The following is an 18,921-nucleotide window of genomic DNA, read 5'->3' as shown; positions in this document are numbered from 1 at the left end:
CACATACAATGAGTCTTGAAGTTCTGGCGGGAGTTCTTCCATTAAAAGATCGATTTTGGGAGCTTTCATCACGCCTGCTAATAAGATGTGAGGTGCTGAATCCCATGGTAATTAATAATTTCGAACGACTAGTCGAGCTTCGATCTCTAACAAAATTCATGACAGTATATTTTAACCATATGTCACAGGAAATCAACCCTTCAAGATATATTCCTATCCGTGTCAGCCTCCTAAATGTCCCTGACTCAACTTTATTTTTCGATACATCCATGCAGCGCGAAGTGCGTGGAATCCCGGATCATCTACGTTCGACGGAAATCCCAAAAATATTTTCAAGTAAGTTCAGGCATATTGACTCTGAGAAAATGTTTTACACGGACGGATCGCGAATTGAAGAAGCGACAGGGTTTGGTATGTTCAACAATAATGTTTCGGCCTCATTTAGGCTTCAAGAACCTGCATCTGTTTATATAGCAGAGCTAGCAGCAGTTCATTATAGTTTGAGTGTAATCGTCACATTAATTCCAAACCATTATTTCCTCTTCACAGATAGTCTGAGTGCAATTGAAGCCATTCGCTCAAACATGACTGGCAAGACTGAACCGTTTTTCCTGGGCAAAATAAAACAGTGCCTGAACGACATATTGAACAATAATTATCTAATCACTATAGTCTGGGTCCCGGCTCATTGCTCCATTCCTGGCAATGAAAGAGCCGATATTTTAGCCAAACGTGGTGCTATTGAGGGTGAAATTTATGAGAGACCAATTGCTTTCAACGAATTCTATAGCTCGTCTCGCCAAAGAACACTTGCCAGCTGGCAAGCTTCTTGGGATAAAGATGATCTGGGTCGGTGGATGCACTCAATTATTCCGAAAATATCGACAAAGGCATGGTTCAGGGGACTGGATGTGAGTAGAGATTTCATTCGTGTGATGTCCAGACTCATGTCCAATCACTACACGTTAGATGCACATCTCCTTCGAATTGGGCTCTCCGAGACTAATCATTGTGCTTGTGGCGAAGGTTATCGAGATGTTGATCATGTCGTTTGGACATGCGTGGAGTATCGTGATGTCAGATCTCAACTAATAAATTCTTTGCGTACCCAAGGTAGACTATCCAATATCCCAGTTCGAGACATTCTTGCTTGTCGTGACCTTTCATACATGAAACTTATTTATCATTTCATAAAGAAAACTGGAGTTTCAATTTAATAAAGGCCCCTTTCAAGACTTAGCTCTGATCCCAGCTGCGTCCATGAGTTCAACCAATAGCTAAATTAGAATAAAAATAATGTAATGATACAAACAAACTCGAAACAGTTTATGAAATTATTAACAAAATGTCTGAAAATAACAGCTTATTTTATAATTTATAGAAGTTAATCGTTTGGTTCAAATAATATTTCCGAGTAGATTTCATAATTAATGACGAGTTACCTAAGATGATATTTAAGTAATAAGAGAATATGTTTTAATAAATGCAAAACGTTGTGACTATGTTAGAATTAAATTAGGATAAGAATATTATGTAAAAGTGATGCTACGGCGAAGAAAAACTTATGTAAACTGCCTTAAGAAATAAACGTATTTATGAAAAAAAAAATGTCTGTCTACGGACTGTTTTTCACGTCATAGTTGATTGAGATTTACTTGTTTCTTGCAAATCTTTTCGCTTCCGTTGCTCTTTTATATTTCATTTCATTGAAATTCAAGCCATGTAATGGAATGCACATGAATTCTGTTATTAATGAATGGTGCCTTCAGTAACATCCAAATTAAATTAAATTTCATTTGTTTCTTTTATGCTGCGTAATTATCATCATTTTCATAAGGGACGGGCATAGTGTGATAGGTGAAACTATCGCTGCCTATCTGTATTCGATACCCAACCACGCATATAACCGTATACCCAATAGCCTGAAGTCTCTATAATCTTAATAAAAAACATTTTTTCTTCGATTTCAAAGTTTTGATTCGAAACAAATTTTATTGCAAAAATGTGCGAAGCCACTAAAACTGTGTACAAAACGGTTCAAGTTCGGGGATTTCACGTTTTTTTTTAACCTTTAGGTTGAGGTAGAAATATTGCGAAACGAAGCTCAAATCGAATTCTCTAAGATTACTGATCCCATTTTCATAAAGTTGCTCCAGATCCTGATTCAGATAAAATTAACCAAACTTTGATACTAATCCATGATTTTTCATCACGAAAATGCTTGGCCACATGTTGCAACAGTATCCGATCTGAAAATCAGGACGTTTTATAAATATTACCATTACCATTTCATAACAAATTTTTGAGGAAAAACGGATCAAACAATGTTACCTAAGTGAAGTCAAACATCACATTTGTCGAGCGATTCAATTTGAACTGCAAATCACAGAATTGCCCAATACTATACCATTGTATCTCGAATACAGCCTGGCTGAAACTAGCCGCGAACACAATCGATGCTCGTTACTGATTTGTGAACTTCTGTTCCTCGTTTCAGCAAACACCTGTCAAAACAGACCAGGAAATACTGGAAAATTCCATGCTGGAGGATGATCCTAATTCCAACACTATTCACACCAATGGAGAGACAATCGACTGCGTACCCAGCGGAACCGACGGGGGCTGTGCCGACGGACATGTCAGCCTCCACAAACGGCCTCGGTGGGGCCCACAGCACAAAGGGGCACAGGAGCTAGCGAAACTGTACAGTAGTAGTAAGTGGCACTGGTTAGGCGGACTGCGGCTATCGTCATTGTGGTTTTCATCTTCCTTCCTATTTTCTGGATGGTTGTCCCGAATCGATGTAATTGTCGCGATTACAGTTACAGTCCGGACAAAACACGCAGCGGGGCGCCAACAGTCGCCAGTGTGGTCTACCACAATGGTTTGATATGTATGTGCATGCATGTATGCAGGGGGTGCACGTGAGCTTTATACGGGAACTGCGTTCTGTGTTGTGCTGGAATGACCGGACGTGGGTCAGCCTGAAATCAAACAGCCAGGACGGTTAGACTAGCCTGACTGGGGTCAGACCGTAATTATGATGCAATTTAGCATAGCGCGGCACTTTGTCGTCACATGTGTCGCGGTTGGCTTACAGTAGATTCCAGCGGTTGCCCACTAGATGGTGTGATGAAATTTAATTTACTCTAATTGTATAATGTTTGCCATTGTGAGCAAACTTTCAATTAAATGCAACATTTCAGTACTGCTTTAAACAGCAATAAATCACAATCAAATTTTATGTTTCGAGATTCGGCAGACTGATAGAAAATTATTATTAATAAATGATAATATTTCCCATAAATTATCGTTGATTGCGTTGCCTATTTGAAAAACTAAAAATAGGTTAAACACGTCACAGTTTTCTACACCGATGGTTCCAAGCTCAAAACAATGTCCGATTCATTCACCTCGTTCCCTATACATAGCTCTGCTCTGAATGTGTTCAACTGCGGCCTGAAAATAAGTTTTCTCCGGTTCACCTTTTGAACTTGAGTTTGCCAAATAGTATTAATAATAGTCTCAACCGCCCACTAGTCCGACATAGTCTTCGTTGCTTTCACGGCTATGGAATCTGTTTTTGCTTCTACTTTCTTTTGACACACAACTTTGGCTACGGAGCGCATACGGCCACAGTCACAATCTACTATTTAGGTAAGCCGGTAGTCGTCATAAATAAGTGAACCATAAATAACGTTCTCATGAAATCCTGTGCCACGTCGGGGCCATGATGGCGTCACCGTCGTCGTTGGTGTTCGCTCTAGCCTTTGCTTTGAATTCAGTAAACATTTCTGGCAAGATGTGAGTGTGGGAGTGGGTGATTTTTTTTGTTAAATCAGGTGTATTTCTATTCAGTTTAGATGCTTGAAAAAATGAAATTGCACTTGAAATTTATGTATCAATCAGTTGAAGGCTAGGATTAAACTTGATTGGGATATTGGAAAATGTTTCACTTTTGTAAGTGAACAATCAAGCTACTCCATTTCTGTGAGAACATATGGAGACGAAGGGTTGTTGATTATACATTTGGCCTGAGTTTCGTTAGATTATATTTTCATTCATTAATTCAATCGGGTGTTTTTGGTTATGTGTGTATTTCATCGACACAACTTCTGTTTTTTTAATTGAAAACCGTTTCTTCTGGTTCTAACCGCAACCTGAATACCATTTTCATATTTGTGTTTTTGGGCTGGTAATGAGTGGTGCATGTTTTAGGAAAAATCAGAGCGAAAAGTTATTCAATTTTCTATAGCATGGGTTGGCCACCTGTGGCTAGCGAGCCACATGCGACTAATTATAAGATTAATTTCATAAAAAATAAATATCTTTAAATCGTTCTAAATCGATAAACGAGGAGGCACCATTTCATATCTCCCTTTTCCCGTGGTACGAGTCGTTACTGTGTTTTCTGTCGAAAAAGCTGAAATCATGAAGCACTTCACCATTGTCACTTTAAACAACGAATTGAAGACTGATTAAATATTCCGACCAGTTTCCTCAGAATAAAGTGCGATGGCCTGAGCTGATTAAAAAGCATTCGGTAATCTGTAAAAAACTACCAAACAGTTCTGTAAACGTTGTAAGCACCAACGGATAGCTCGGTAAATTTTATTTCTATTCTGTTTATTTATTTGATTTACTGTTTAAAGGGTATTCCGTTTCATGTTTATATTTGTCGCTACACTGTGGAGAAAATGCCATAAAAATGTGTTTGGTGCAGGAAAGAGACAATGTATTCCAAACACATATACCCGATTTACTTCTGACCGTAGAAATGAATTATGATCCAAAAAAATATATATTGATTCTTAAAAAGGAGCTGTCCAAAAAACTGGGTTTTTTTTTGTTCTTTCATTTCGAGCGTGGATTAAAAAAACTATGGGCTGCCTAGTCTTCAATTTTCAAGTAGTTATTATTCTCTATTAGTGTCTGCTACAGTGTAATTTTGTTGTAAAAATATTGAGTTGTTACGGACATATCGTTGCTCAAAGTGGAACTGCTTGACCGATCAACTTTAGAACTGCTTGACCGACTCGAATTTTTTTATCGGAATAAAGCGACTTGGATTTTATATGAAACACCGTTGAAAAAATTGCAAAAAAAAGTTTGCCTCACTTTTTTTTAACGATTTGACAAAAATAATGAAAATTTGATAAATTTTGTTGTACACAGTGTGATTTTACATCTTTTTAGATGCACATAAATGAAGCGTCGCAGTTCACCTGTAAAATTAAAATTTTTTTGATGTGTAGTTTTCGTAAAAATCATTAAAAGATACGTCAATCCATAGAGAATTCAAAAATTAGGAGTAGGTAATGCCAGAGACTTAATCGCAAGATTGACGTAGGACTGCATTCGAGATGTGTATAAATATTAATTGATACCGTTTGACCGTTTTAGATTTTGTAGTGTTGGAAATGATAATTTGGTTTCCAAAGATTGCGTTTGCATTCTAAGAAGCATAGCGGCGATTTAGCCTACTACAAAATCTAAAACGGTCAAACGGTATCAATTAATATTTATACACATCTCGAATGCAGTCCTACGTCAATCTTGCGATTAAGTCTCTGGCATTACCTACTCCTAATTTTTGAATTCTCTATGGATTGACGTATCTTTTAATGAGAGAGTTTTCTAAATAAGTTCTTTACGTTACTTTTGGGGTCCTGAAAAGGGATGATTTTTACCTTCGATTTGCAAAGAAAGTAATGTTAATAGTTCTTTAGATAACGTTTAGAACCATTAGAACGACTAATTTTGTGTAGTATTCTCCATAGTTGTCTACTTTTTCACTTTTTCAAATGCAAACAATCAGAAGCTGGATGATGCAATCACTCTTGTTTGAAGTGAAACTCACACTGCAAATGTCCAACAACAGACATGCTCAAAAAATGAGTGCATCTTAAAGGTGTAAAATCACAAGCTTTTTTCGAAATGTGGAAGCAACATTAATCATTTGTTGCTCGAAGAATGCATTCCTCCCTAGGCTGACCAGTTTAAAAAAATCGTGACCAATTCTTACTTTCTTTCCATTTGAACATGGCTTTGAGCGAAATATTTGCGCTTAATGATGAAATATTCCAGTTACTGGACAACTCTTTATAATGTGAGCAATTTTGTGTAAATTATCCGGGAAAAAGTCCTACTTAGGAACAATACCAGAAATGGTTTGGATCCGATCTCGATGAAACTTGGCACACGTATTCAGCATAGCAAACCATCTGTTTTTGCACGGTCGGAAGTACTAATTCAACTTCCCGTCGGCTACTTCTACGAGAAAGGTTATAATGAGCAGATTTATTGCTTTTAAGCTGTAAAGTTATACTCTTCTGTTTGAATGACTGTTTTGCATTCAAAATTTGAAGCTTTGAAAATATATTTGAAATGTTTTAGCAGTAACGTATACATTTAAGAAAAGCACTGATCAAATTGACGTCAGATGTTGGTTTTCTAAAATAGCCTGTAGTTAAAAACAATATTGATAAACGCTCTTCTTAATTTCATTTTTTTTTTGGAACCATGTTCAACTTTTTGCTCAGGGTGCATTTTTTCTAAAGTTTCTTTTTATGTTCCCACAACTTTTTCTTTGACACCATTTTTGTGCAGTGAATTGATTTCGAGTTTAAACTAATTAAAGAAAATGACAAAATATAGCAAAAAATTGAATTCTTTGAATTTCATTTCTAAACATTTTTGAGAATGGTTACGTCTAGGAGAATGATTCTAATGTGCAAATTTGTTGATTCAAATTTTCGAGATTATATTCTAGTGTTCAATTGGCTATGTCCTTGAAAAAAATGAGATTTTGTAATATCATGTAAATTCTTTTAGTGTAGAAGCTTCATTTTAAAACACGCACTTGTCAAATTAACGATGGTTTTAATAACAGGTTTAAAATAATGATGAGATGTTTTTGAGCACCCGATTGTTTTCCTACAACCTCTACTTGGATATCATTTCTGTCCAAGTAGCAATTTAAAAATTACAACGATTTGAAGAAAATGCATGTAAAAATAGTCTTCGTTTTTATGAAAACTAGTCTTGAGTAGAATCGGTCTCTCGATCCATGAAAAACTAATAGTTAACTATACTGAAGACGTGGTCAAATTTCCATCCAAATCGATCCCGATTTTGTCACCTTTTCACTTAAGTTGCTCCGTAACTTTATGCTTCCCATCTCCTTTGATTGTCTTAATATTAAATTCTAATCGAAACCAACGCTATCCGCAGTTGACATTGACCCTCTCTATTGAGAGCCATAGGCCTTGAACTTGCCTGCACATTATACATGGGCTGATAAAATCTTACCTTCAAAGATGGATTTTATATGAACTCAGACAAAGCCATGCACATTCTTAAGCACCTTCTGACAATTAGGCTCCACACTAGAAAAATTATTGAGATGGTAACTCTAGTCGTGCAGTTGTAGATCTTTGTAAATTCTATGTGATGATTAAGAATGAGCTACACAATATTATAAGAATTATTTTCCTTTTCAAATAGTTGATTTCTGAAAGATTTCGATACTGTTGAAATTTCTAACAACTCTTCTAGAATTCAAAAAGTCAATTTAGCATATTTTGGTAACGTATGATAACTGAACTTCTTCATAATAAGAATCTAAGATGTGAATCATGTATTGCTTTCGCACATCGTAATAAAACCAAACGACAAAATTTTCGGCTTGTGTCCGTCATCGTCGTCCTTGTCGGAGCTTAGCCTTTCACAAGTTGAGCACAATTAGAAACTAGAAGCTATTCTCCATTGAACTATCGGAAAACAAGCGTTAAAATGGCCCCTAACAATGTACCCATTTCGGGTAACTTGGTGATTTTGTTAACATTTACATTATCAACAAATGAATGAGCTATGACATGAGTGGGCTGAAAGAGGACTTCAAAGAATGGACGAAACATTATCGCTAGCATTCATCAACAGCACATTCATGATGATTACCGGTCATTACCACGAAATGCGTTCGTTCATTCAGACCTGAGCAATTGTGCTGTGTGGTGTTTGTAGTATTCTGATTGCTATACATGAAAATTGGGCTTCACGATATCGGAAAATCAGATGTCATGGTGGAATAATTTGAACGTCGTTCTATTATTTGTTCAGCTCCACTCATCATAAATATTGAAAGTTTAGGAGCGTGTAAATGTTTCTTCATACGAATAAATTATTGAGTTTGAAAGCAGTTTTCAATCATTATACAAAAAAAAAGACCCCATCGTACATTTTAGCAGGAATTACTTGTTGTTATTATTATTATTATTATTAACTTATTATTGTGAAAGCTACATATAAACCTGAACGAGTTATGTTTCAAATAAGTTTTTCTAACTGACTGTATCAAACTAGAAACTTTTTGCACGTCATGCAAGCAAAGTGCACTTTTCGAATCGCACAATCGTTACGAGAAGAATTAAGGAACACATCCGCATCTATACTTTACTATACAGGAAATAGCATGACTTGCTCTTTGCGAAATATATTGATCAACGAACGTGTTGTGAGTGGTTCGAATGGTCCTCAAAAATACCGATTTTGACGTTGGGAACAATGATAGATTGAAGGAGAGTTATTACATCAGGTTCTGATAAAAAAAAACCTTTCTTGGAACACATTTCACTAAAATAATACACAAGTGTGTAAGTTTCATTCCTACACTGTGGATGCATTCAGTAGGCACCACACAAAAAGGAACGCGCACTTCTTCTCAGTGTCCATTAGACAGACTTTGAGTGTGTGCTTGTGTCGAAAGAAGGTGGTGCGAGAGAACCACATTCTCTTCGCATGAATCGCTCTCACATGCTCTCGACTAAATACACTCAAGTAATCATTGGCGTGTTATGGTGAACAAACACTTCAAACAACAAACAAATTTTGTGTCTCAGAATCACGTTTTTTGGGCTGGCCGGAAACATAAGTCAAGTAAATCTTGACCAATCGATTCAAAAAATTTACAGAATATTCTCGATAGTTATCTCCACAGAGGTACGTAGGGGTTTTTGAAAATTGTCAATATTTTATTTATGAACAATTTTGTGATGAAAAAATGCAGTTTTTTTTTAAGAGCTCCCATTTTACAGGAAATCAATTAATTTAACAACCGTACCGTACGTACCTCTAGGCACACTGTAATATGAAATCAGAAGTTTTTTGTTCTATCAGGTGTACAACTTTGCTTCCGCCGTTTTTTTTTCCAAGATTGAAAGCTTTATTGCGAAAAAGTGCTTACAGATGTATTGTCCCAAAGTGACAACTTTCTCCCATCTTTCCGGCAATTTTCGGATCCCGGCTCGAAAAAAGGAGTCCTTTTTTGACGCTATCCATGAAGCAATCCATTTTTCCAACTCTTCGAAAGATTGAAAATGTTGATCTGCCAGGCCGTGTACCATCGAATTCTAGGTGGAAGTCAGAAGGGACGACATATGGGGAATACGGCGGGTGGAGCAAGACTTCCCATTTCAGCGTTTCCAGATATTTTTTTACCACTTTTGCGACGCGAGGCCGAGCATTGTCGTGCTGGAGGATGACTTTGTCATGTCGCTCTTGATATTGTGGCCGCTTTTCTTTTAGCACGCGACTAAGGTGTATCAGTTGCGTTCGGTAGCGATCTCCTGTGATGGTTTCATCCGGTTTTAAGAGCTCGTAGTAAATCACGCCGTGTCTGTGAAGCAGTTGCTCACATACAAATTGACGGCACTCGATGTTCCTCGGTTTCAACTCGTACGGCAGCCAGTTTCCTTCTTTCTAAATCATGCCCAGGGCCTTGAGACGATTCGGCAAGCTCTTCTTGGGTTTGGCACGAATCTTCATCAAGCAATGCTACTAGTTGTTCATCTTTGAAAGTTTTTTCTCTTCCACCACCATGTTTGTCTTCGACATTGGAATCACCATTTTTAAAACGTGGAAACCACTCCCGACACGTTCTTTTACTCAGAGCAGCATCACCGTAAGTTTCTGAGAACATTCGATGCGCATCAGCTGCATTTTTTCGAATTGTACCAGAAAAGTAAAATTTCCCTCAAATGGCGAAAATTGGGCACATAAACAGACATTTTCGAGCGTGAATAATACGAAAACAAGAACAACTGTCACTGAAACGGCGATGACAATTCGTTAGGCACTGTACACACTCACTTTAAAGGCATTATCATCTATATTTTTTGACCAGCCTCAGCCGGTACAGCCACCTATCGGAAAACGGCGGAAGCAAAGTTGTACACCTGATAGATCGAAAATTGCAGGAGCTGAATTTCCGGGAGCACTTTCGCGGAAATGCAGCCAAGCCGCCATTTTGATTTTCAATTTTTAAAACTGATCATTTTTTGTACTTAAATATACATATTAAAAAATGCTTTATACTTAATTCGGATTACTCCATTTTTTGGATCCCAAAATAATTTCCCAAAAAATTCCTTCTCTTTTTTTTCTACAGTGATGTAACCCCTTAAATTCCATTGAATTAGCTGTAACAAAAGGCATCCATCATGTAAAACATAATTTTACGTGCGATTTGAAAATTATGAGACTAGAAATTCTATAAAACAAAAAACAAAAATGATTGGTAGTGACTGGGATATGAAACCCCGAATCAATAGATCACAAAGACATCCGTGTATCAATTGATCCCCAGAAGCACCTCAGTTATATTGTACATATACAATCATACAGTCGTACTAGTTAGCCCTATGAAAGCAGTAAGTGAAAATTACGTGCTTAACATGTAAATCTCAATCCGTTATGACGTAGAATACAGTCGATAGAGAGCAAAACGGGTTTTATCTATTTTAAAGTTTAAGCTGAATAGAAAATTGATTAGAAACATACTTAATATGAAAATGTGAATACATTTTTGGAAAATTATGTCTAATAAAGACTTCCGTCTTCACTGTTTAAGTCAGCATTGAGATTACGTTATATTAAATTTTCAGATATTTTAACTGTGTATAATATGTTGATCGGGAACGTACATCACATCAGCTGGGGAAATCCAAATTTTATTCAAATTGGCGGTTCAGTTCATAGGGCGCTAGTCCTAGAAACCAGTTGTCGTACGTTCGAGCCCCGACCTTGGAAGGTCAGTTGGATCGTAGTACGAGACATGCAATGATTAAGTACGTTAAAACTCGGCTGCGAAATCTGCTGAAAGCACAAAATTCCCCAAAAAGGATGTAATGACAAGACTTTGCTTTGCCGGCCATTTTCGGAATCCTATTATAATGCCCGTCTATGATGTCTTTTTTTAGGAATCTGTTATTCACAACAGGTTATCACTCGCTTCATTGAATTTACCAAACCGTATGTTACTGCTAAAGTATGTTTAATATTATATACACTCTTGTGGATCATTTCGTCTTTAAAAAACACCTCGAAGAAAGGTGTTCGGGTATAGGGGTTCATGAATTACTCTATTGTTATTGAAATAACCGAGCAAACAGTTTAGCTCGCATATCTGCAAACATTTTCCGGACACACATCTTCAAGCCTTAAACGAATCCAACAAATAATATGCCACATTCGTAAGCTCACCAAACTCATTACTCACATGATAGTGCAGAACTCGTTTGGTCTTTGAAGAAAAAAATAAAAATACAGTGCTGTTTCTCCCCCGACAGGTAAACGAACTCAGGAAATCGTTTGTGTCTACATCTGCATCACGTTGATGGTCATTAATCTGTTTCTCATCCTGAAGCACTTTCGAATCGAGCGCGTTAGCAAAATAGTGGCAGCAGCAGCATTTGGCATCCTCACGGCAGACTTTGGCTCCGGGCTGGTGCACTGGGGTGCTGACACCTGGGGCTCGGTGGATCTACCTATCCTGGGAAAGGTATCCTCGGAAGCCAAACCGTCGGTGGTTGAAGTTTTGTAACGAGTTGTTTTGATTGAATTTTTGCAGAACTTTCTCCGGCCATTCCGTGAGCATCATATCGATCCGACCTCCATTACGAGGCACGATTTCATCGAAACCAACGGGGATAACTTCATGGTGGCACTGCCAATTCTCGGGAAATTGGCGTGGAACTTTTTCACCCGGTCTAACGCGGAAATCCAGCAGGAGTACGTGATGAGTGCGTACTTATTTCTTTGTTCCATCTTTATCGCAATGACAAATCAGGTTTGAGTCGGATATTTAGCACGTGTGTCATTTGGTTTTTATCCAACTGTGATTTCCAGATTCACAAATGGTCTCACACCTACTGGGATCTACCGAAATGGGTGCTATTTCTGCAGAATCACCACATCATTTTACCGAGAAGACATCACCGGATTCACCATGTGGCACCGCACGAAACATATTTTTGCATAACTACGGGATGGCTCAACTGGCCTCTGGAGAAGATTCGGTAAATTTTCCATTTGATTATTCGGCCGATTGCCCGGAGTAATAACATTTGCATGTCATTTGCAGATTCTGGTCTACGCTGGAGACGATCATCGAAACGTGCACCGGCCACAAGCCCCGAGCAGATGATTTCAAGTGGGCCCAGAAGCGGATATGATTGAGACGTGTCATTTGTGGCCTAGCAAGCGGAATTCGACACTCTGTTTCTTAGTTCGAGTTTAAGAGCAAGGGAAATATTTTTGACAGATCAAACAACAACAAAAAAAAAAACTAAAAGTGATATATTCATTCAAATCGCAAATGTTCATGATAGGCTTTCGTTCGTTTCGTTTCAGACAGAGTTATAACCACATTAGCTAGCTAATTTTGACGAATTTTGTCCGTAGAGTATTCAAAAGAGATATATGCAAAAATCATGATCTGCCATAAAGACCTTCAATTTTCCTCATCTTGTATTAGTGTTAGATATGAACGACGGAACGGTGAAATTTTTCAGGAAAAGTATAGAAAAAACTAACTAAGCTTGAATGTGGCCACAAACTTTGTTGAATGAGCGTTGCAGACTCGAAACATTGTGTACTAAACAGCTTTCGAGGAATCATTATTGGACAAGCATTGTCCGACAAATAGTTTGCTTGTAAGTTTAAAGATGTTTTGTTTGAAAATCGAGTTAAAATTGCACCAGACAAGACATCTATTGTATGATATGTGAAATCTAGTACAGCTTTGTTTTCGTCCTGAAACAAGTTGGAAGTTGAAATTTTTCTCGCTCGGTAGCATAAGTTAGTAGGATTATTCAATTATTCAAGCATCTCGATAGCAGACGAAGGTAGAAGCTGTCAGTTCGTTCCATTATTCTGCTGTGCAAAACTGTTTTGGGGTGTAATGCGAAAACTTGCTCTCGTTCTGCAGCGGCAGTGAGCAGCAGGGCCCTAGGTCATGTTCGGTCATGACCGGCATATGGTACCTGGTTGTTGGCCAAGCGATGCATCTACATTCGAACTTTGTTCACAAGTACTGTGTCAGAACATTCATAACTAAAATGAATCCATGTCTTGATACTACATTCCAATGCGGAACTCAACGTTACAGCGGCTGCTAATGCTGTGAAGTAATGCAATCCAGCCGACAGAGGAGAAATTGAACTAGATTGCAAATTGTATTTGGATTGAATGGTGAGATTTTATGCGGAGAAATAGAAGGACTTGAATGGATTTTTGTCATCATTTATGTTTGTGGCAGTTTGATGATTGAAAATGTTATAAGTTTAGTTCTTCGAAGTCAGATAAGATATTTGTTTTAGACCGCTTAACTTTGAAACATAATTCTCTTCTATTCGCAAACAACAAAGTAATCTCAAAACATTCCACGAATCACAAATAAGCGGTAGCTACGGTTCTGCAAAAAAAAAAACATAAAGAAAAGCGAAACACTTTTTCACTGAACTGATAAATTATGCAGCTAAGATTAAATTGAGATTTGCCCTAAACCGTAGATAGAACAACGGAAATCTGTGCAATTGGTGGCGGTATTCCTTTCATCTGCCGGGGCATTGTTTTGAATAATGTTTAATGTCGTTTTCGCTTGATACCAAACCTAACCCAGTTTCCACCCTAACTGCTGTCAAACCGTTTGTTTGAAGCTAGTTTCGAACCTAGTTTTAACGTTGTTGAACTGAAAATCGAGTCAGTTTCGAACCTGGTTGTTATATCAGGTTTGCTCAAACCGCCGTTGCTAAGCGCGAAAACAACACAGTTTCGTGAAAAGTGTTTGTTTGAAGAAACTACCCTGGGTCAGTTTCAGTGTTCTCAAGCGAAAACGACATAAGTAAGTAACTTAGGATGCACGGCTTGAAGCAAGAACCTCCAAACTGAACGGGGTTTCTGGTGCGATTTGCATTGTGCAATCTCCTGTTAAACGAACCAAGAGAAGCAACGAATTCCGCACAGCAAAAGCACAAAGCGATTATCGTCACAACTGGCATGGAAAATAGTTGCACTAGTATGTGAACAAAGAAACTGCATTTTCACCTGTTACTAACAATAAATAACCGAACAACTGTACAATCAAAATGATAAACGACACAGTAGACGTGTATGGCGTAAGGTGAAGGTCGTATGGTGTTCCACTTTTCGTTACTATAGAAATAGTAGCTGGCTCATGGTTGTTGATATTCGGCTTCTATGAACACAAAATTATTTATTTAAAACAAGCTAGAACCGTATAATAATCACGCAAATCAAATTAAATGCTAAATATTTTGCAAAAATTCAGAAAATCCCATAATAATCGTAAAATTTATAACAGAAATGAAGGAAAAATCATGATATGCTGACTCTGACTTGGATGAAACTTTCACCTGTCGTCAATATGGCAAACCATTTGTTAAAAAAGTCGATTACTCGGAAACTGTTTTCATATAAAATCTGTTTTCAGTGACCCTGTGGGGTCTGTGGTATTCAACGAAACATTTTTCCTTGTCTCTTGAATCAAACTAGGAATGTTTTTACTAGCATTCAATTACAAAATGTACAAATTGAAACTAGTTTTTTGCGTCGCCCTTGTATTTACGGTTTGAAATTCACCGGAACCGGAAGTCGGACTCGAACTGCATTCAATCGAAACCTATGCGGTCATAAGACTTATCATTTGAATTTGTAGGTTTGTGAACATCGGTCCTACCATCTCTGAGAAATTGACGTAAGTTGCATTTCAGAGTTTTTGACCTCTATTTCTGGAGCTTTTGAAACCGGAAACCGAAAACTGTTAAAGCCGAAATACGATTGTATGAACTACACATAGGAGTAGTTTTTAACCTAGTATAGAAAATTTCGAGCGTTTTGTGGGCCGTCACTTTGAATCGAGGCTTCAAAATCATTCCATATCTCTGGAGCCGGAAGTCAGATCCAGATTAAATTCAATAGGAATCATATTTCATTTCATTCTAATATCGTGAAAATTTGTTCTGCTATCTCTAAGATATTGACGGCAGTTCCATTTGGATGATTGTGACATCTTCTTCTGGTACCTCCAGAACCAGGAATCGGGAACCGGTATTGCCGCAGAAAGTTCATGTGACCATAAACTAAAATAAACAAAAAATGAAAATAGAGTTGAGTCTATTTTTAAAAATTTCGTATGTGGTTTTCGTTGCAGTTTCAAATAATGGTTTGAAATTTACAATACAAAAAAAAAACATTTGAGCCGTAAAATATTTCATATGAGCATAAGTTTGTTGAAATCGTTTTAGTAATCTTGGAGAAACCGACCTATACTTTCGATGCTTTTCGATTCGGAAAGTGAGTTTGAATGGCAATCATCTAACAAGAACCATTTAATATTTATAACATTCATAACCCTATGTAGGCTGAACTGGAAGATCCGGATTGAATTCAATTGAAGCTTATGCGACCGTAAGAACGTTAATTGGAATCAAATTTTGGGAAATCTTTTCCATCATCTCTGAGAAATCGAATTATCCACACTTGGAAGTTCGCGCGACGCAACCGAACGAACATCTAAACAGTTTCTAGAATACATTAATGAGCTTCTATGCAGTGAGAAAATTGACACCGATCTTGTTCTATACTTTCAAGTTGTCAAATGACGTACGTGTACTTTTGAGCAGCGAGAAAGTTCACACGGAACTTGGTCTGTACTTTCAAGTTTTCGAATGTTATGCGTGTACTTTTTAACAGCAAGATAGTGGTTGTTTTTAATAATTATGGAATTTTTGGTTGCTTGGGACGGCAAGTGACTTTGGCTAATTTGGCTAAATTGGCTTATCTCTAGATATTCATTTATAACTTTATAACGTTCTTGCAGTTGAAACTTTTTTCACGTATAACTTTGAAACCGAAAATCGGATCCGAACGAAAGTTAAATTTTTTTTGTGGGATCATTAGACATTTATTTTGAATTTAAGTTTGTGAAAATTAGACCCGCCATTCTGGAGAAAAATGAGCGCGTTTTTGTCACATTCATACGTATACACACATACACACATATACGCATATCGACGAACGGATTCGAATGGTATGTGACACTTTGCCCGCCGAGCCTCGCTTCTAAAGTCGGGTTTCACATTGCATTACTTTTTTATGACAAAGATATAAATGTTGTAGGAATACGTTTGGATACTGAATCAAAAAATGTGAAGAAAACGTACGAATGTTTTTTCACTTATTCAAAAATCAGATTGGAGTCGAATTGGTTCATCCATTCGTAGAAAATAAATGGTTTGCCATACTGAAGATATCTGCGAAATTTATTCAAAATCTGGGTATGATACATCTGTAGACTTGTTACCCATTTCTGGAAATGATCTTTGAAAGAGCTTTTGGAGTCCAGTCTGTTATACATTGGGACCTCAATTTACGCGAAAAGCCGGGGGTGAGTAAATTTAATTTCGCGTAAATAAATATTTCAGATTTTTCGCGTAATTTCAGATTTTTCGCGTAAAAAAAGGTTTTTGAAATTTCATTTGATTTTAGTGTAAATAACATGACAATCCTACTACGTCTGATGCTTCAGCGCCTGAGGACCCTCTGAGTAGGTTCTGAGACTATGGAAATGCTTAGGAGATGTTCCAATATCCAATAATTACTTGGAGCATTGTTCTTAAGGACTACACTGTGTCGGAGCAAGAACTACAACGGCCAATTCCTGTTTTGTTTGTAGTTCATGCTTTTAAAGCTACACATTGCTTACTTGGCTATTTATAGCTGTTCCAGGTAGGTTCCCAGTCGTCCAAGAACTTCAATGAAAACAGGTCTTAAGATCTACTCGAGCATTCAGCAGTTTATGTATAATTTTACAATGCTGTTCATAGTCGTAGAGCTACAATTCCAGGTAGTTTTTGGATGGCCTAGAGCAATAACAATTGTCCTATTGATCGCATGTGGCATCACGAATATGGACCAAGGACGATAAGTTTGTTAATGCACTTTGTTACACTGGTAGATCTTAAGGCCTAAACTTCAGCTAGTTTCTTGATGGATCATCGGTTACGTTGGTTAAGGTCTTTTACGAGGAGGTTTTGGAATGGCAAGTTCTTCAACAGATCTACATACGAGTACATACCGCAATCAATAGTCATATAAAAGTGTTTATATACAATCCAATATAATACTCGGATGTCCACGATCTTATTTAGATTCTTTGAGACTAAATAATTCATTGATGTACATTTCATATTCAATTCCCTGAAGCATGTTAGATTGTTTTGTATAAGTATATAAATTGAGATTTCCTCCATTATAAAAAAACCTTTTTTCACGCGATCATCGCGTAAAAATAAATAAAAAATCGCGTTATTTTAGATTAAACTCGTGAAACAAGTCGCGTAAATTGAGGATTTAGTGTAATAACATTTTTTCAATACCAAGCAAAAGATTATCTTCAATCTGTGGAACTGTTCTTCCAATTGAGCTACTCTGGGAGGTGATGAAACTCAACTCAGAAGGCTGTGGCCTTCTATCGTGAGAAATTTTCTTCAATTCATACCAAAACTACCAATTTTTTTTAAATCATTTGCGCGGTAAATGATTAGGACTAATCCAAAATCTTGGAATACTAATCCAGAATCTTTGTTTTTGGTGTCGATGCAATATTATCTTAATAGTAACGGTGAATGGAACACCATGTAGCTTGCTAACTAAAGCGAATATCCTTACACTATGCATTGAAGATTAACCAAGGAACCAAACAAAAAAAATAGAATCAACAAAAGCGTCTTTTTGTAATCTACAATGACAGCATTGTTACCACGATGACAGCTGCATATTCCGGCAAAGGAAAAGAGCATATATTTTTTTAATTTTGCACAGCGATGGTAGACAACTAGAATTTATAAAACATACAAAAATGTTAGTACGTAAGCACATTGATAATTGATAAGATAATTCTCGTACAATTGAAAGCATTGAAAAGCATACTGCATTTAGCGCACATGTCGAATGCCAAACATGATAGAAGCTGCCGTCTCGAAAGAAAGCATGTGATATCTTTTCGGGTTCGAGTGTAGACATCGATTGGAAAAGTTTTTTTTTATATAAAGAATGAATGTGAGGCGTTATTGTTTTGGTTTGCGATTATCGAACTAGTGTTGTGTTATGTGGCTAAACGGGTTCTGTAAGAGTGAAAAACGAATTCAGATGGGCGTATTTCGTCGAAAGATAGAGACAAACAACCTGAGCTGATGCAACTATTGCGCTTACAAACATGATATATGAAGCAATCCAATGCCTATCGTCACGTAGAGAACACAACCGGAATGGTTAAAATACACATGCTGGTATTTTTCATTTCAGATGACTTTCCAATACAGTAAGGATGCGATGACAGCTAAACGATTGTTAACTTTTCTAAAGGACAGAAAATCTTCTGAATAGAATTTGGTTCATTCTGGGGCCTCATTGGTAATCATTTTGTACTTATGTCGTTTTCGCTTGAGAACACTGAAACTGACCCAGGGTAGTTTCATCAAACAAATACTTTCCACTAAACTGTGTTGATTTCGCACTTAGCAACGGAGGTTTGAGCAAACCTGATATAAAAACCAGGTT

At 37.2% G+C, this 18,921-nt stretch overlaps 1 protein-coding gene across 3 annotated transcripts in view; it reads left to right on the top strand.

Annotated features, from left to right (window-relative positions):
• LOC131431123 (plasmanylethanolamine desaturase 1) overlaps positions 1–18,643 on the top strand; it is a 66,784-nt gene extending 48,141 nt beyond the window's left edge. For 2 of the 3 annotated variants that reach the window (XM_058596635.1, XM_058596636.1), the window contains exons 3-7: positions 2,498–2,714; positions 11,628–11,839; positions 11,909–12,127; positions 12,187–12,356; positions 12,422–18,643. In XM_058596635.1, coding sequence (XP_058452618.1) covers positions 2,498–2,714; positions 11,628–11,839; positions 11,909–12,127; positions 12,187–12,356; positions 12,422–12,512 — 909 coding nt within the window. In that variant the 3' untranslated portion in view covers positions 12,513–18,643. The remainder of the gene's footprint in view (positions 1–2,497; positions 2,715–11,627; positions 11,840–11,908; positions 12,128–12,186; positions 12,357–12,421) is intronic. The other variant, XR_009229650.1, reaches the window with a different exon arrangement.
• The last annotated feature ends 278 nt before the right edge of the window (positions 18,644–18,921 follow it).

The sequence above is a fragment of the Malaya genurostris genome, chromosome 2 (genome assembly GCF_030247185.1).
Source record: "Malaya genurostris strain Urasoe2022 chromosome 2, Malgen_1.1, whole genome shotgun sequence".
Classification (NCBI taxonomy): Eukaryota; Metazoa; Arthropoda; class Insecta; order Diptera; family Culicidae; genus Malaya; species Malaya genurostris.
This window is presented reverse-complemented; position numbering and strand designations above follow the sequence as displayed.